Source organism: Chiloscyllium plagiosum, chromosome 16, assembly GCF_004010195.1.
Source record: "Chiloscyllium plagiosum isolate BGI_BamShark_2017 chromosome 16, ASM401019v2, whole genome shotgun sequence".
Lineage (NCBI taxonomy): Eukaryota > Metazoa > Chordata > Chondrichthyes > Orectolobiformes > Hemiscylliidae > Chiloscyllium > Chiloscyllium plagiosum.
In genome coordinates, this window is record NC_057725.1 from 67,252,236 (window position 1) to 67,270,643 (window position 18,408).

General features: G+C 41.8%; 1 protein-coding gene across 1 annotated transcript in view; it reads left to right on the forward strand.

Moving 5' to 3' along the window:
• LOC122558125 (mucin-6-like) overlaps positions 1–18,408 on the forward strand; it is a gene marked incomplete at its 3' end in the record, with an annotated part of 278,951 nt that overhangs the window by 128,338 nt on the left and 132,205 nt on the right. The window contains exon 14 of the mRNA XM_043706443.1: positions 17,283–17,377. Coding sequence (XP_043562378.1) covers positions 17,283–17,377 — 95 coding nt within the window. The remainder of the gene's footprint in view (positions 1–17,282; positions 17,378–18,408) is intronic.

The window sequence follows — 18,408 nt, forward strand, 5'->3', positions numbered from 1 at the left end:
GGAGGCAACATACCTTCCGGGAATCCCGATCCTGACCACAAAATCTATTGTCATTCCCCTAACTATCGAGTCCCCTACCACGAGTACTTTTCTATTCTGCCCTCTTCACTTCTTAGCAACAGTGTCAGGCTCAGTGCCAGAAAACTGACTACTATGGCTTTCCTCTGGTAGGTCATCCCCCCCAGCAGTATCCAAAACGGTATACTTATTGCTGAGGGGAATTTCCACAGGGGATCTCTGCACTGTCTGTCTGGGCCCTTTCCTCCCCCTAACTGTATCCCATCTATCCTTGTCCTGAGCCTTAGGAGTGACCAACTCCTGGTAACTCCTCTCAATTACCCCCTCAGCCTCCCGAATGATCCGTAGTTCATCCAACTCCAGCTCCAATTCCCTAACACGGTTTTCAAGGAGCTGGAGTTGGGTGCACTTTCCACAGACGTAGCCAGCGGAGACATGTGCCATGTCTTCCACCTGCCACATTCTGCAGGAGGAGCAAGCAACTGCCCTAGCATCCATACCCGGCTTATCTGAACACCCACTCAGTACTAAAGTAGAAAGCTTAGTTCAAGTTGCTATAAAAATTAAAAACAAACTTATATCCAATAGAGGAAGTTTAGAATGAACGTTACCTTATTAACTAGGTTAGAGGAGGAGGGCGGGTGGGAGACTTTACAGTAGTAGAGTCTCGTGTTTAGCCGCCTTGCTGATATATATGATCACTGCTTTCCTTCCCGGCTCCCCCTCTGGTCCTCATCACTTCCCCCGCTGCTCCCGCTCCTTCTGTGAAAGGGAAAACACCGCTGTCCGCTACCGGTAAGTAATTTTTTAAAAACTGCCTCACCTTAGCTGCAGTCTTCCGAGTTCGTCTTATCTCCACTGCTGCTCGCACTCAAAATGGCCGTTGGCGTCGAAGGGTGAGTATTTATACTCACTGCTTTCCTTCCCAGCTACCCCTCTGGTCCTCGTCACTTTCCCCACTGCTCCCGCTCCTTCTGTGAAAGGGAAAACACCGCTGTCCGCTACCGGTAAGTAATTTTTTAAAAACCTGCAGATTGTTTAGACAAATAGGTTATTTTTTTTAAAAAGTCTGAATGGATTACTAAGGCATTTTATATAGCAATTAATGTTGGGAGTATCGAATCATGTGTTGCCCAAACAGGAAGGATAGCAGATTGCCTTCCCTCAGGAACATTTTAATGAACCTTGTGGATTTTTACAACAGTCATTGATAGCTTCATGGTCAAGTTTTCAGTTCCAGATTATATTAAATTAATTTAAAATCCACCATGCTTGGATTTGCACCCTTATCCCCAGACCATTAGCTTGGGCCTCGGATTTACTACTTTAGTGACATTATCACTAAGTCACTGTTTCCCCCACCCCATATTCATATGTAATATTCTGCTTTGATGCTCTGCGTTATTTGTACTCTACATATTTAAAGAAACTCTGCTCTTGATTTTCTTCCTTTGATCGCTATAAATTTTCTACTTTCTCTTACCTTGGTTATTCCTTCATCTCTCCTCCTTGAAGTCCAAAGGATACAGCATTTGAATGTATCTGATGGACAGCCAGTTTAACCTTGTATTGCTAATTTGGCTGGATGACATAAGTACCACCTAGTCAAGCTCTCCTCTGCCTAAATTCCTGGATCATATTAGAATACAAGGGCAGTCTATGAGTTCCATTCCACACAGATTATTTTCTTACATCACTTTCTTCTAGCCAATCCATTTTCACCAACAACAATCTTGGTTGTTGAAGATTGAAAGCATCTATCCAGTTGCCTGTGTCACTTCCCTCTCCCCTTAGTTCACCAATCTTCAAGGCTTCTTCAATCTTTGATCTGAGTTCACATCCTATTCTGGTTCCTCTTCCATCTCCAACTTACCCCCAGCTCACCTGGTTTCTACATTCCAGTAACTTGTACTCCCTCAACATTATTCTCATCAAAGTCTTCACCACCTAACCTTGCTTCCTGGCTCCCATATTAGAAAGCAAAGAAAAATGTTCATGTTTACAGCCAATTATGTTATTTTGTAGTGTAGTCACTACCATTAGCTCAGTACTCTGCATTCCTGTTATTCCTTCCAAAGTGAATCACCTCACACTTTTCCACATTAACCACCATTTTCCACCTCTCAGCCCAGCTCTGCAGCTTATCTATGTCCCTATATAACCTACAACATCCTTCATCACTATCCACAACTCTACCGACCTTCGTGTCATCCGCAAATTTACTATCCCATCCTTCTATGCCTTCATCCAGGTCATTTATAAAAATGACAAACAGCAGTGGCCCCAAAACAGATCCTTACAGTACTAGTAACTGAACTCCAGGGTGAATGTTTCCCATCAACCTCTGTCTTCTTTCAGCTAACCAATTGCTGATCCAAACCGCTAAATCACCCTCAAGCCCATGCCTCCGTATTTTGTGCAATCACATACCGTGGAGAACCTTATCAAACCCCTTACTGAAATCCATGTACTGCATTTCATCAACTGTTTTACCCTCATCCACCTGTTTGGCCACCGACCCAGCCACCTTCTCAAAGAACTCAATAAGGTTTGTGTGATATTACCTACCCTTCACAAAACTGTGTTGCCTATCCCTAATCAACTTATTCCTTTCTAGATGATTATAAATCCTATCTCTTATAACCCTTTCCAACAGTTTTACCCATAACCGAAGTAAGGCTCACTGGTCTATAATTACAATAGTTGTCTTTACTCCCCTTCTTGAACAAGGGAATATTTGCTATCCTTCAGTCTTCTGGTACTATTCCTTTAGACAATGACAACATAAAGATCAAAGCCAAAGGCTCGGCAATCTCCTTCCTGGCTTCCCAGAGAATTCTAGGATAAATCCCATCTGGCCCAGCGGACTTATTTATTTTTACACTTTCCAGAATTGCTAACCCCTCCTCCTTGTGAACCTCAATCCCTTCGAGTTTAGTAGCCTGTATCTCAGTATTCTCCTCAACAACATTGTCATTTTCTAGAGTGAGTATTGATGAAAAGTATTCATTTAGCGATTCCCCTATCTCCTCTGACTCCGCACACAACTTCCCACTACTATCCTTGATTGGCCCTAATCTTACTCTCGTCATTCTTTTATTCCTGATGTACCTATAGAAAGCTTTAGGATTTTCCTTGATCCTATCCGCCAACAACTTCTCATTTTTCCTCCTGGGTCTTCTTAGCTCTCTCTTTAAGTCCTTCTTAGCTAACTTGTAACTCTCAAGTGACCTAACTGAGCCATCACATCCTTCTTCCTCTTGACAAAGAGATTCAACTTCCTTAGTAAACCACAGCTCCCAAGCATGTTGACCTCCTCCCTGCCTGACCGGTACATACTTATCCTGTTCCTTGAATAAGCTCCACATTTCAATTGTGCCGAAACCCTGCAGTTTCCTTCCCCATCCTGTGCATCCTAAATCTTGCCTAATCACATCGTTTCCCCAGGCTATAACTCTTGCCCTGCAGTATATGCCTTCTCATCACCAAAGTAAACATAACCAAATTGTGGTCACTATCACCAAAGTGCTTACCTACTTCCAATCTAACACCTGGCCGGGTTCAAATCCAATGTGGCCTTGCCCCTTGTTGACCTGTCTACATACTGTGTCAGGAAACTCTCCTACACACATTGAACAAAAACTGACCCATCTAAAATACTTGAACTATAGTATTCCCTGTCAATGTTTGGAAAGTTAAAGTCCCTCCAAACAACTACCCTGTCACTCTCGCTCCTATCGAGGGTCATTTCTGCTATCCTATCCTCTGCATCTCTGGAACTATTTGGAGGCCTATAGAAAACTTCCAACAGGGTAACCTCTCCTCCTTTCCTGTTTCTAACCACCTCAGTACACGAGTATTCAAACGTCCTTTTTGCATCCGTAATACTGTCCTTAACGAACAATACCATACACCCCTCCCCCCCACCCCACTTTATCATCTTCTCTGTTCTGACTAAAACATCTAAATCCTAGAAATAACCATTCCTGTCCCTGCTCCACTCATGTCTCTGAACTGGCCACAACATCGAAATCCAGGTACTAAACCATGCTGCAAGTTCACCCACCTTATTCGGATGCTCCTGGCATTGAAGTAGACATATTTCAAACCAAGTTTTTGCTTGCCACTGCTTTCTCGCAACCTTGAAACCTTAGTTCTGACCTCACTACTCTCAACCTCCTGTATACTCAAACTGCAATTTAGGTTCCCATTCCCCTGCTTAATTAGTTTAAACCACCTGAAGACCATTAGCAAATTCCACCCCCCACCATGATATTGGTACCCCTCTGGTTCAGGTGAAGACCGTTCTGTTTGTAGAAGTCCCACATGCCTCAGAAACAGCCCTGATTATCCAGGAATCCAAAACCCTCCTTCCTGCACCATCCCTGTAGCCACTTGTTCAACTCCTCTCTCTTCCTATCCCTCACCTTGCTAGCATGTGGCACGGGCAACAAATCTGTTTGTTCTAGCTCTAAGTTTCCATCCTAGCTCCCTGAATTTCTGCCTTAAATCTCTTCCTACCTTTGTCGTTGGTGCCTATGTGGACCACGACCTGGGTCTGCTGCCCCTCAAGGATCCCGAAAATATGATCAGAGACATTGCAAACCCTGGCACCTCGGAGGCAACACACCAACCGTGAGTGTCTCTCGTTCCCACAGAACCTCCTATCTGTCCCCGTAACTATGGAGTCCTCAATGACAAATGCTCTGCTCCTCTTCCCCTTCCCTTCTGAGCAACAGGGACAGACTCTGTACCAGAGACCTGTGCCTATTGCTTACCCTGGTAAGTTGTCCCTGCCAACAGTATCCAAAAAAATATACTTGTTATTGAGGGTAACGGCTACAGGGGTTCCCTGCACTGCCTGCCAGTTCCCTTTTCATCCCCGGACGGTAACCATATACCTTCTTCCTGTACCTGAGGTGTGACTACCTCCCTGTAACTCCTCTCAAAAACCCCCTCTGCCTCCTGAATGATCCGAAGTTCATCCAGCTCCAGTTCCAGTTCCCTAACGTGGTTTTCAAGGAACTGCAGTTGGGTGCATTTCCTACGGATGCAGTCAGCAGGGACACGAGTGGTGACCCTTACCTCCCACATTAAGACCATAAGACCATAAGACATAGGAGTGGATGTAAGGCCATTCGGCCCATCGAGTCCACTCCGCCATTCAATCATGGCTGATGGGCATTTCAACTCCACTTACCCGCATTCTCCCCGTAGCCCTTAATTCCTTGTGACATCAAGAATTTATCAGTCTCTGCCTTGAAGACATTTAGCGTCCCAGCCTCCACTGCACTCCGTGGCAATGAATTCCACAGGCCCACCACTCTCTGGCTGAAGAAATGTCTCCGCATTTCTGTTCTGAATTTACCCCCTCTAATTCTAAGGCTGTGTCCACAAGTCCTAGTCTCCTCACCTAACGGAAACAATTTCCTAGCGTCCACCATTCTGCAGGAGGAACATTCAACTCTAACCTCCATTCCCACTATTCTAAATTCCCAACAAGATTACTGAAAATCTAACAAAAAAAAAGGAATTAGTCACCTTACTAATCCGGTGCACAGAACTTTTTCTGTTGGTTAGAGGTGGAGGACGGGTGGGAGACACTACCTGAGTAGTGTTTTGGGTAAAGCAACCACCCTAATATAAAGCCTCACTTAGCCTGCAGACCCGTGACCACTCCTGCTCAGTGTGCGCTCCGCCTATAGACAAGGTAAGTTTTTATCTATTTTAAATTTACATTCCCGGCAGACCTCTGGTCCTTGCTGTAGCTCCTCCCACTCAAACTGCCGCCACACAAATGAAGAATGCTGAACTTTGGACGGTCTTGAGCCCGTGATTCTTAGGTGTTGGTGGGAGTGATTAGATTAGATTACTTACAGTGTGGAAACAGGCCCTTCAGCCCAACAAGTCCACACCGACCTGCCGAAGTGCAACCCACGCAGACCCATTCCCCTACATCTAAGACTACGGGCAATTTAGCATGGCCAATTCACCTAACCTGCACATTTTTGGACTGTGGGAGGAAACCGGAGCACCCAGAGGAAACCCACGCAGACACGGGGAGATTGTGCAAACTCCACACAGTCAGTCGCCTAAGGCAGGAATTGAACCCGGGTCTCTGGCGCTGTGAGGCAGCAGTGCCAACCACTGTGCCACTGTGCCGCCTGTAAGTGTGGTGCACTTCGCTAATGAGGCCTTGAGGGAATCCCTGAAGCACTATTCTTGTTCAACCTGGGGCTGCCGTTTCAGAGCTAGGAGTAGAGCACCAGCTTGGGAAATCTTGTGTCAGTCATGCAAATGACATGTCCAGCCCATTGCAGCCGATCAAGGGTGGTAAGTGCCTCAATGCTGGGGATGTTGGCCTAGTCGAGGGCGTTGGTTTTGGTGCATCTTTCTTCCCAGCACATTCACAGTATCTTGCGCAGGCAGTATTGCTGGTACTGCTCCAGCACCTTAAGGTGTCTGCTATAGGCAGTCCATGCCTCAGAGCTATATAGGAGGGTGGGAACCACTACAGCTCTGTATGCCATGAGCTTAGTGTAAGATCTGATGTTGTTGTCCTTGAACACCCTCTTACTCAGGTTGCCGAAGGTTGCACTAGCACATTGGAGGCGATGCTGGATCTCTTCATCAATAAGTGGTCCTCTCCCAACCTGGCCCGGCACTATGAAACAACCTCCTGATTGTCAAGTTCCAAAGGGAGGCCTTAGAGAACAATGGCCACTTCCAATATTCTGTTGATCAAAGCAATTATTGATGAAGAAGTCTGCTATTACCCACAGCCCATTTTCAGCCACTCAGTCCCCATAAGCAGCTTTTCATTCTCCTTGATATTATCCACTTCTTAACTGTCCAATTGTTCTTCTGTCTCTTTGGGTGTATCTCCACCTATCATTTACTTCTTATCCCCTTCTCCCATCCTATCTTTTGCACAAAAACCAACTTTTTCCTCGCTACCATCAGTTCTGAAGAAGGGTGTCTGAACCCGAAACATTGATGCTGATTTCTTTCCACAGATGCTGCCAGATCTGCTGGGTTTTTCCAGCAATTTCTGTTCTTGTTTCCAGCATCTCAGTTATCAAAGAACGAAGAAAATTGCAGCACAGGAACAGGCCCTTCGGCCCTCCAAGCTGTGCCGATCCAGTTCCTCTATCTAAACCTGTCACCTATATTCTAGCGGTCTGTATCCCTTTGCTCCCTGCCCATTCATGTATTTGTCTAGATACATCTTCAATTATGCTATCATGCCCACCTCTACCAGCTCAGCTGGCAACCTGTTCCAGGCACCCACCATCCTCTGTGCATTTCATTTCATTTTATTTTATTTTGCTGAAAACAACAGGCCAGATATCGTCTGTATTGGGAAAAACATTGGGAACCTGTTATTCAGACAATTACGGCGGGGCACTTAGAAAATCTCAACATAATCAGATAGAATCAACACCGCTTTGTGAAAGGGAACTTGTTATTGACTAATTAATCACAGTCCTTTCAGGAAGTAGGAAACAGCATAGATAAAGGAAACGTGAATTTGGTGTACTTAGATTTCTAGCAGATATTTGACAAGGTACCATATTGAAGGTTATTGCACAAAATAAGACCTCATTGTGTCAAGAGTAACTTAATAGTCTGGATGTGGGTCTCGTCACCTAATAAGTGAATCAGTATAAGTGAATCATTTTTGGGTTGGCAAGGTGTAATGAAGAGTGCCACAGGGATCAGTGCTGACGTCTCAACTATTTACAATCTATATTAATGACTGGGTTGATAGGCTGAATGTATTTTTAAGGAGAAAGTGAGGACTGCAGATGCTGGAGATCAGAGCTGAAAATGTGTTGCTGGAAAAGCGCAGCAGGTCAGGCAGCATCCAAGGAACAGGAGAATCGACGTTTCGGGCATAAGCCCTTCTTCAGGAATGAGGAAAGTGTGCCCAGCAGGCTAAGATGAAAGGTAGGGAGGAGGGACTTGGGAGAGGAGCGTTGGAAATGCGATAGGTGGAAGGAGGTCAAGGTGAGGGTGATAGGCCGGAGTGGGGTGGGGGCGGAGAGGTCAGGAAGAAGATTGCAGGTTAGGAAGGCGGGGCTGAGTTGGGGGGATTTGACTGAGACGAGGTGGGGGGAGGGGAAATGAGGAAACTGGTGAAATCCGAGTTCATCCCTTGTGGTTGGAGGGTTCCTAGGCGGAAGATGAGGCGCTCTTCCTCCAACCGTCGAGTTGTTGTGGTCTGGCGATGAAGGAGTCTAAGGATCTGCATGTCCTTGGTGGAGTGGGAGGGGGAGTTGAAGTGCTGAGCCACAGGGTGGTTGGGTTGGTTGGTCCGGGTGTCCCAGAGGTGTTCTCTGAAACATTCTGCAAACAGGCGGCCTGTTTCCCCAAAATAGAGGAGGCCACATCGGGTGCAATCCTTGGTGCTGGGGTCTGTTTGGAGGTGGCAGAAGTGACGGCAGATGATGCGCTGTACATGGAGATTGGTGGGGTGGTAGGTGAGGACCAGTGGGGTTCTGTCCTGGTGGCGGTTGGAGGGGCGGGGCTCAAGGGCTGAGGAGCTGCTTGCACAATTGATAGGGGAGTAAATTGTGAAGAGGGCATAAAGAGATTACAAGATGGAAAAATGTGAACTTATCCACTTTGGTAAGAAGTATATTATAAAACTGCCCACTATTTAAATTATAGAATCCCTAAAGTTTGGAAACAGGCCACTCAATCCATCTGTCCACACCAAGAACATCCCACCCAGATTCACCCCTCCCACCCCCCCCACCCATCCTATCCCTGTAATCCTGCATTTTCCACAGCTAATCCACTTAACCTGCATATTCCTGGACACTAGGGAATTTAACATGGCCAATCCACTTAACTAGCGCATCTTTGAACTGTGGGAGGAAACTGGAGCACCTGAAGGAAACCCACGCAGACATGGGAAGAATATTTTTAAAATTCCATCACGCAGTGTGGGTGTCGCTGGCTAACAATTGCCCATTGTTCATTGCTCAGAGGGCAGCCAAGAGTCAACCACATTGCTGTGGCTCTGGAGTCACATGTAGACCAGACCAGGTAAGGATGACAGTTTCCTTCCTTAATGGACATTGGTGAGCCAGATGGATTTTTCTGATAATCAACAACAGTTTCATGATTATCATTAAACACTTAATTCCAGATTGTTATTGAATTCAGATTCCATCATCTGCCATGGCTGGATTCAACGCAGATATCCAGAACATTAGCTTGATTTCTGGATTAATAACCTAGCAACAGAACCACTCAGCCATTAGCTCCACTCTGTACAAACTCCACAGAGACCATTGACTGAGGCTGGAATTGGACCCAGGTTCCTAGTATAGTGAGGCAGCTATACTAACCACTGAGACACCATGCTGCCCCACAAACCACACAACTGGAGACAGATTACAGAACTGTGGACTTGTTGGGTGTGGACTTGTTGGGCCGAAGGGCCTGTTTCCACACTGTAATGTAATCTGTAATCTATAAAACTCTGAGGTATAGAAAGACCCTAGGGTCCTAGTCTATGAATATTAAAAATGAGTCTGCGGGTACAGGAAATCATTTGGAAGGCAAATAGAATGTTGTGATTTATTGCAAGGGGAATCAAATCAAATATAAAAGTATTGATTTTCCTACAATTGAATACAGTATTTGTGAAACCACATTTAGAATACTGTGCATAGTTTTCATCTCCTGATATAAAAATGGACACATTGCTGTGAGAGGAGGCTGGACAGTTTGGGCCTGTATTCATTGGAGTTTAGAAAAAAGTGGGGGAACCTTATTGGAACATGGGGATATGATTTAAAAAGAAAGGGTTCCCCATTTATTACCGATGAAAAGAAACATTTTCTCTCAGGCGGTCATGAGTCCAAAGACTTATCCAGTCAGCAGTGAAGGCAGGGTCATTGAACAATTTTAAGCCTTTGGTAAATAGATTGTTGAATAAAAAGGGACTCAAAGTGTAAAGTATAACCTGGAAAGGGAGTTGAGGCTCAAATCAGATCAATTATGATTTTTATGTTTTTGTTGAACAGTGGAGCAGCCTGGAGAGAGCTGACCAGCTGCCTTCTAATTTATGTAAAAAGAAACAGGTCTGGAGTAGTTTGTGTCAGTTGTAAAAAGGTGTTAATATTCTACCTGTAAAATGTGAAATGAAAATGAAGCAAATTAGGGACTGTGCAGTGCAAGTTATCAAGCCCCCATTAAAGGATGTACGTGTTCAGCAGCAAGTGTGTATTTGATGTGGAAGGAGATTAGTAATTTAGTTTGTTTAACACTCTTGGTTTCAGCTCTCACCTCCGCCTAGCAGTACAACTGTTGCAAAAAGAGAACAAGGTGTGTGGTTCATTGGCTGTTCATCAGCAAGCCTTGTATAGTGCCTTCCTGTGGTGACATATGTAAACTGGGAAGTTGCAGACTGGTGAAATTACAGGGGACCTTATTTCACCCCCTCAATAGAAGACCCAGAAGGACTTTTTACTCTTCGTTGTTCAACAAGCATGGGCTCAATTGACCTCATGTACATCAATGCCATGGCACTTACATCCACCAGATGTCAAAAATGAATTCTGAGAGGTATTACCATGAGCAGAATTCCCAGCAGTGAGGGACTGTATCTTCTGAGGAACTTCAAAACTTTGCAATTTTTCATTATTTTTAATATTATTCTTATATCAATTTGGGTTCAGATCTGTGAACTGTGAACTAAAGATGACTTTGGATTGTGGGTAACAGCTTGTAATATAAGGAGTGTTTGTTTATTTATGAGACCAGGCCTGGAACTTATTGTGTGTGCTCAAGTAATAGTTAATCTTATGTGAAAGTCAATCCCCTATTTTTAGGCAAAACATCTGGAATTTTCCATATATCTCATGTAAAAGTCAACCCTAATTCTTCACAGATAACAGATCAACATTTATGAGTCAGCGGCTGGCTGTTGTGCTCTGCTCCAGCTTTCTAGTCTGCTGGTCATCCTACTCTGCTCTAGGTCTTCCAGTCCGCTAGCTGTTGTGTTCCGTGCCAAGTTTTCAGAATTATTGTAATTCGTTGTTTTTTTTCTTTGTTCGTTTAGAGATCATTTGGGCTTCTGCTAACGATACACTATGAATTTTGATGGGCGTGAATTTCAGCCACTCAAAAGTAGTATCCATGTAATAGTCAAGCCCATAAATTTAACCTTAAAGAGTTGTCAAAAATATTTGAATATTACTCGAGTATATCCAGTAATTGCTGGTTGGTTGCTGATCAAAAGGTTTTGCAGACACTTGGTCACCTGCAGAAGAAGCATTTTGTTTAAGTAGGTAGGAGAAGTTAGAAATTACCATGCACCTGTGAATTGGTTCCAGCAAGTCTGGAAAATGCTCTATGCTCAAGCAGATGACAGATGTTGAATGAAAATTGGAATCTCATGGAGGAAATGATCTGTTTGTCAGGGAATGGTCAGAGTTAGAATTGGGATTTGGACTGTGTCCTCTGTGAGAAGGGATCTGGCTATTAATTCTACAATATAAAAATTTGGAAGTTCTATGCCTAGACTCCCATGAGGAGCATTTGGAATCTCAGAGAGTAGAAAAATAAGTATTACTGCCTTTATCTCAGTGACTATAAAGGTGACCCTAATTGACATTCTCAGAAAATCAACCAAGAATCTATCTTCTATGATTGTGATACAATGCATCATGGAAACCACTTAAATAATCTGGCCAGTTTTGTTATTTTGTTTTATTTATCCCATAACTGTGTTTGTTTATTTGTCAGTCTATCTTTTGTGTGAATGAAGCTGAAAATATAGGTTTGTCCTTTTAAAGAATGGACTAATAAGACTTCTTTGTTTAATTTTTGAATTGCTAAATCTTTTGTTTAAGATATAAACCATTGTCTGGAATTGATTATTTGTAGAGTCTGGGATTAGCTATTCAAAAGTCTGGTTAAGAAGCATTGGGCTCAATTTTGAGAGGCTTTGAAGGTATTAGTTTTACTGTGTTGCAAATACAGAGGTGAAAAGTTTGATTTAGTTTATTTGTCTGTCTCCATCACGTCTACACAGCTTGGTTAAAGGATATAGTGTGATGTAAAGTGTGATTTATCTATCTTTTAGTATCACTTGAATTTTAAACAAATGGGTTTATATGTGTCAGAAGAGGTTTAATGATTAACTTGTGAATGTATCTGTAGCCATGGTGATATCTTTTCAAAATAGTCTGAGAGAGTTTTAGAGGCTCATTGGACTTTATTTACATTGTGAACAAACAAAGGAAACAGTTGTGCAGGCTTTCAGGTTAGAATGTCAGATATTGGCTTTTTTTCTGATTAGAGAAAGGCTTAAAAGTAGGAAAGTAGCTTTTGGGTTTCTGTTTTGCCAGTTTGCAGGATCCTTGGATGAACCCAGATGTGTTCTTGAGAGCTGTTAAGAAATAGCTTGCCTCAGTATTTGAAAATTTCAGACCCAGACATGTTTTGCTAAAACTCTGAACAGGTTATGTGAATGTTAGAAAGTCTAAGCTCAGTTATACAAAGAGTAAAGGAAGAAGTTATCAGTTTCTCAGGGCCAGGAATTGGAACCAGAAATGAACTTATTTGTTTGGCGTTTCCATTGACCAATTAGGGTGGATGTGAGAGAATTCCACTTAATAACAATATTGGAATTACCCTCCAAGAAGGAGAACAGTTCTGAGTAAGCAATAGCAGCAAAGAGAACTTCACTTCTAAAGGAAAAGTGTCAAGATATAGCTTGTCTCCTTTGTGTTAAAGCAAGCAGCAAATTCTGATCTTGCAAGCTGTTTTTACCAACCTTTACTAATAAGCTGCTTTTTCCATAGTCTTGCCAAAGGAAGAATATAGAAAGCCTTCCGGATAGTCAAGGGATCAGTTCTCAACCAGTTTCTGAAAGACTGAACTTTGCTGCAAACAACCTTGTATCTTCAACAAATAACCGAAAAGGGATTGAAGAAAACTGGAAATCATCAAACTAAGACCATTCATCAATTCTTGTCCTCCAGATTGGCATTATTGAACTGAATGATCCCTTTTTTTTAAGCCCTTAAAAACTATATCTTTGTGTACATGTATATGTGTGTGTCTGTGTAATGAAGAAGGGGTAGAATCAACAAGTTTTAAGTTAATAATTCATAATGTTTTATTACTATAGGTTTTTTTCTGAACTAGCCATTTGGTACAGAACTGGCTCAAAGGTAAAAGACAGAGGGTGGTTGTGAGTGTTGCTTTTCAGACTGGAGGCTTGTTACCAGTGGTATGTCGCAAGGATCAGTGCTGGGTACACTGCTTTTCGTCATATCCAAATCATTTATATAATCATTTATATGTGAACATAGGAGGTACAGTTAGTAAGTTTTCAGGTTGGAGGTGCAGTGGACAGTGAAGAAGATTACTTCAGAATACAACAGGATCTTGAGCAGATGGGCCAATGGGCCGAGAAGTGGCAGATGGAGTTTAATTTAGATAAATGTGAGATGCTGTGTTTTGGAAAGGCAAATCAGGGCAGAAGTTGTACATTTCATGGTACTGTATTGGGGAGTGTTGCTGAAAAAAGAGACCTTGGAGTGCAGGTTCATAGTTCCGTGAAAATATAGTCTCAGGTAGGTAGGATAGTGAAGAAGGCATTTGGTATATTTTCCTTTATTAGTCAGAACATCGAGTATAGTAGTTGGGAGGTCATGTTATGGCTGTGCAGGACTTTGGTTAGGCCACTTTTGGAATATTGTGTGCTGTATTCTGATCCCCTCCTACAGGAAGGATGTTATGAAACTTGTAAAGGTTCAGAAAAGATTTACAAGGATGTTGCCAGGGTTGGAGGGTTTGAGCTACAGGGAGAGACTGAATAGACTGGGGCTGTTTTCCCTGGAGCACTGGAGGCGAAGGGGTGACTTTATAGAGGTTTATAAAATCATGAGGGGCATGGATATGATAAATAGACAAAGTCCTTTCCCTGGCATGGGGTAGTCCAGAACTAGATGGCATAGGTTTAAAAGGGATCTAAGGGGCTACTTTTTCATGCGAAGGGTGGCACATATATGGAATGAGCTGCCAGAGGAAGTGGTGAAGGCCTGTACAATGACAGCATTTAAAATGCATCTGGATGGGTATATGAATAGGAAGGATTTAGAGAGATGGGCCCAAGTGCTGGCAATTGGGACTCGATTAATTTAGAATATCTGGTTGGCATGGACGAGTTAGACTGAAGGGTCTGTCTCCATGCTCCACATCTCTATGACTCTAAGTACACAAACTTGGTGGCATATGTCTTTTCGAGCTGAGTTTGTAAGTCAGATATATTGGATAGTATCATCACATGTTTTCACATTTGTTGTGACTCTGGGAATAGTGGGGCTTTATTTCCAGCACACTACCCTAGTGGGTAATGACATTGATTTAATTATTGTACCGTAGCTTCATTTCTTTTGCACAACAAACTTCTGTTTTATTGTTTAAACCAAACATACTGCATTATTCACATTTCTGTGAGAGACTACCTCATTAAAGCCACAATAAAACTAATCTATTCAGAATGGGATTTGACTTGTTCAGTAATAATATCAGTTGGGTCTTAAATGTAGAGTAACAGGGGATTGGGAAGAGAATGCTGGAACTTTATTGTTAACCATGGAATCCGTGTGGTGAACAGCTCCTCTCAACTAAGCTATATCATAACTTGTCCTGTACTGACATCACTAGTACCAGCTAGGCCTTATTTTTACCAGTCATACAATCCTCATCTGTGTCCTTAGAGCTATCACAGGACTGGCTGTAATACATGCCATTTCTGGTAGCAAGATCAGGCTTAAACTGTACCACTCCAAGAAGTAAGGCAGTTCTCAGATCAATATTTATTGTACCACTGTCCCAGAAAGGGCCCAAGAGTTGGGTAGCAGTCTCAATCAAGCTCTTTTAGATGACAACATCCATGGCCAGAATGTGGTGGTAACTTGGGATCATCTGTGAAACCCTATAACTCTACATGCACTATGTACAGAAATGAAGATCAGAGAAATGCTAAATGGATTGAGATTTGTTTGGCTGAAGAACGTTGATACACCACAAGCAAGTTCCCAGCAAATAAAAAACTCGATACTCTTAAAGCTGTCAGAATTGAGTCTCAGCAGACCGCTCAGCACTGTGTCGGTCAATACTGTTTGAAATTATGCAACAACATCCTGAATCCATGGATGTGAGAGGGATTTGCGAAGGAACCAGAACTTTCTGAAGATGAGTCACTGGACCCAAAACACTAACTCTGATTTTTCACCACAGATATTGCCAGACCTGCTGAATTTTTCCAATAATTTCTGTTTTTATTTCTGATTTCCAGCATCCACACTTCTTCAGCTTTTTTTTGTTTTATCCCTTTAGTGACCACCTTTATTTTCAAAGTAGATAAAAAACACTTTGCATGGGGCTTACTGAGAGAAGAAAGCTGCAAGATTTCACAGTGTTGAAGAATTAACAATGCTTTAGAAACATAAAAAACAGGAGCAGGAATAGGTTTTCTGGTCTGCTCCACCGTTCAGTATGATCAGGGCTGGTCATCAAACTCAGTATCATGTTCCCACTTCAGCTCCATACCCATTGATCACTTTAGCCCTAAGAATTGCATCTAACTCCTTCTTGAAAGCATTCAGTGATTTGGCCTGGACCACTTTTGTAGCAGAAAATTCCACAGGCTCACCACACTGTGGTTGAAGAAGTTTTTCCTCAGCTTAGTCCCAAGTGGCCTGATTTCCTTCAGTCCCTCCCTCTCACTAGATGCTATATTCCCTAACATTTTTGGGATGTTTTCTGTGTTCTCCTTTGTGAAGACAAAACCAAAATATGTATTTAATTGGTCTGCCATCTTTTTGTTCCCATTATAACTTCCTGTTTCTGATTGTAGGGGACTTAGATTTGTCTTCTCTAATCTATTTCTCTTTCACAGTCAGTTTGTATGTTCCCTGCAAACTTACTCTTGTACTATTTTCCTCTTCTTAATCAATTCCTTTGCTGAAATCTAAAATGCTCACAATTCTCAGGTCTGAAGATGTTTTGGCCAATTTGTATTCCCCTTCCTTATTCCTAAAGGATTGAATAATTGTTGCAGTTCCTCCATGCAGTCTTTAAATGTTTGCCATTACTGATCAATCTTCATCCTTTTAAGTAATGTTCCTAAATTATCAACCTTGTTCATTACACAACTGATGTTGATGTACATGGAACTTGGTACCTCCATTGCTACTTCTGCAGTTTCCTTCAGTCTGATTCATACAGTGCAATTTTCAAAAGATTTCTAATATTACTGCTACATTTCTCTCTTTTTACAATGTTCTCATTGTTTCTTCTTTCTGCTTTCACTTACCATGTCAATTTAGCTTAATGTCTACATCTAAATAGCTTTTATGTATCACCACTTATGTCTCTTATTTGCTTGAAATGATCTGTCCAGATCCATTCATTTAAACTCTGTTTTTGTAAATATTTTGTAAAACATCTGAGCTGTATGAATGTACAAAGGTTTGTAAACTATTTACTTATTTGATATTTCACCCAAACTTTTTCACATCTTTTATTTCTTTCAAGTTTGAAGGGAATATGAACTGGACACAGTATTCTAGATGAAACTTAGCCAGTGTTTTGTACAACGACATTTTGTGTTGTATTAGGTTGCCGCATTTATACATGATATAACACTATTTGCTTTTATTATGACTCTTGACGTAAAGAGTTTAAGAAACTACAACAGCAAGTTTCTTAGCCTTCCAAAATATTTAAATTCAGTATTCAGATTGCTATTCAGATCCTTAGCATTAGCTTTACTTATATCAATATGCTACACTTATCACTATTAAACATTATTTGCTTACCCATTCCCCTATTACAGTTGTACTTCTCCTTAATAGATTTAACAACAGCACAGGTATTTGTTACATCTTATTGACAATATCTTAATGCCATGTCTCTCAAAGCCCTATCAAAGTGGTTATATATAATATCCTCAGTGATCTCTTCATGGAATTTTACAACAGCTGTATTAAAATAATGGACCATTGATTCTGACTTGTCACTATTGAATAGTGTTATACCCATATCTAATCTTTAGAGAATTTTCTGTTTTTCCTGCTTAAGTCTAGTTCATTGCTGCACGTGAACTAACATTTTGTCCAAATTGCATTCAGGGAAGTCTAGGTGAGGAGGCATTCTATTGATACTTATATGTGTATTTATGGCTGCATAGCAGTTCAATAACAAATTATTTCAATTTGTCTTTACAGGTGTGTTTGCTGAGTCATATTGTTCCATATTGATGAATAAATCCAGCATTTTTGGACAGTGTCATTGTAGGGTGGATCCCGCAGATTATTATGAGGTAAAATACATTTTTATTCTGGAGAATATAGCAATCTGATTACTGAGTTTTCAGAAACAAAGTAATAGCTTTACTGTTGGTGATGGGGAGATAACACACAACCTGCCTCCAGAAATTATCATATCTTTTTTGACCCAAATAAATATTCTTTCGATTACTACCTGAGCCATGGACAAACTGGCATAGGCTAAAGATTGGTGTGGTTGGAATGGATTTCAGTTCGTAAGGCACTGGCTTCAATACTGGGGTGGAAGGGAATTGTTTTGGTGGGGATGGACTTCACTTGAACAATGTTGAGACCAGTGTCTTGGCAAATTAAAAAAACTAAGTTTGTTCTGAGGATATCAAACAGGTTGGGATTTGGTGGTGGTGGAGGAGGAGAAGGGTTTGGAATAGAGGAAATGTATGCTTATAAGGTAAAAGGATATAGTAGCCTAACAAGTCATCTCTTTAGTTAACTATACCCAGATACATAGAAAAACAGCAGCAAGTAGGATCAAATTGGAGGAAGTAGTAAAAAGGCAAAATTAATAGCTACTTACTTGAATGCATGTAGAATTTGGAACGAAATAGATTAATTAATGTCAAAATAAAGGTTAATGAGTATGATCTTATAGTCATTACAGATTTATGATTACAAGCAGATCAAACTCAGGAACTCAATGATAAGGGTTGGATTGAGAATAAATCAGGAGACAATGAGGGCATGTTTAAAAAAAGGCAATACATTAATCATGGGTGACTGGAATCTTCTTGTAGGTTGGGAAAATTAAATTGGCAGAAGGTGCCATAAGGAAGAACTTACAGAGTGTATTTGGCACAGTTTCCTAGAAAATATTTTCTGGATCCAACAGAGTTCAGGCTCTTTTGAGTCTGGTGATCTGTAATGGGGCAGGTTTAATAGCTGATCTTTGAGGAAAGATTCCCTGGAAAATGACGACCATAGCATTGTAGAATTTAGCGCTCCTTCTAGAAAAGGAGAAAGCTGTGTTGAAAGTCACTGTGCTAAATTTAAACAAGGTCAATTACAA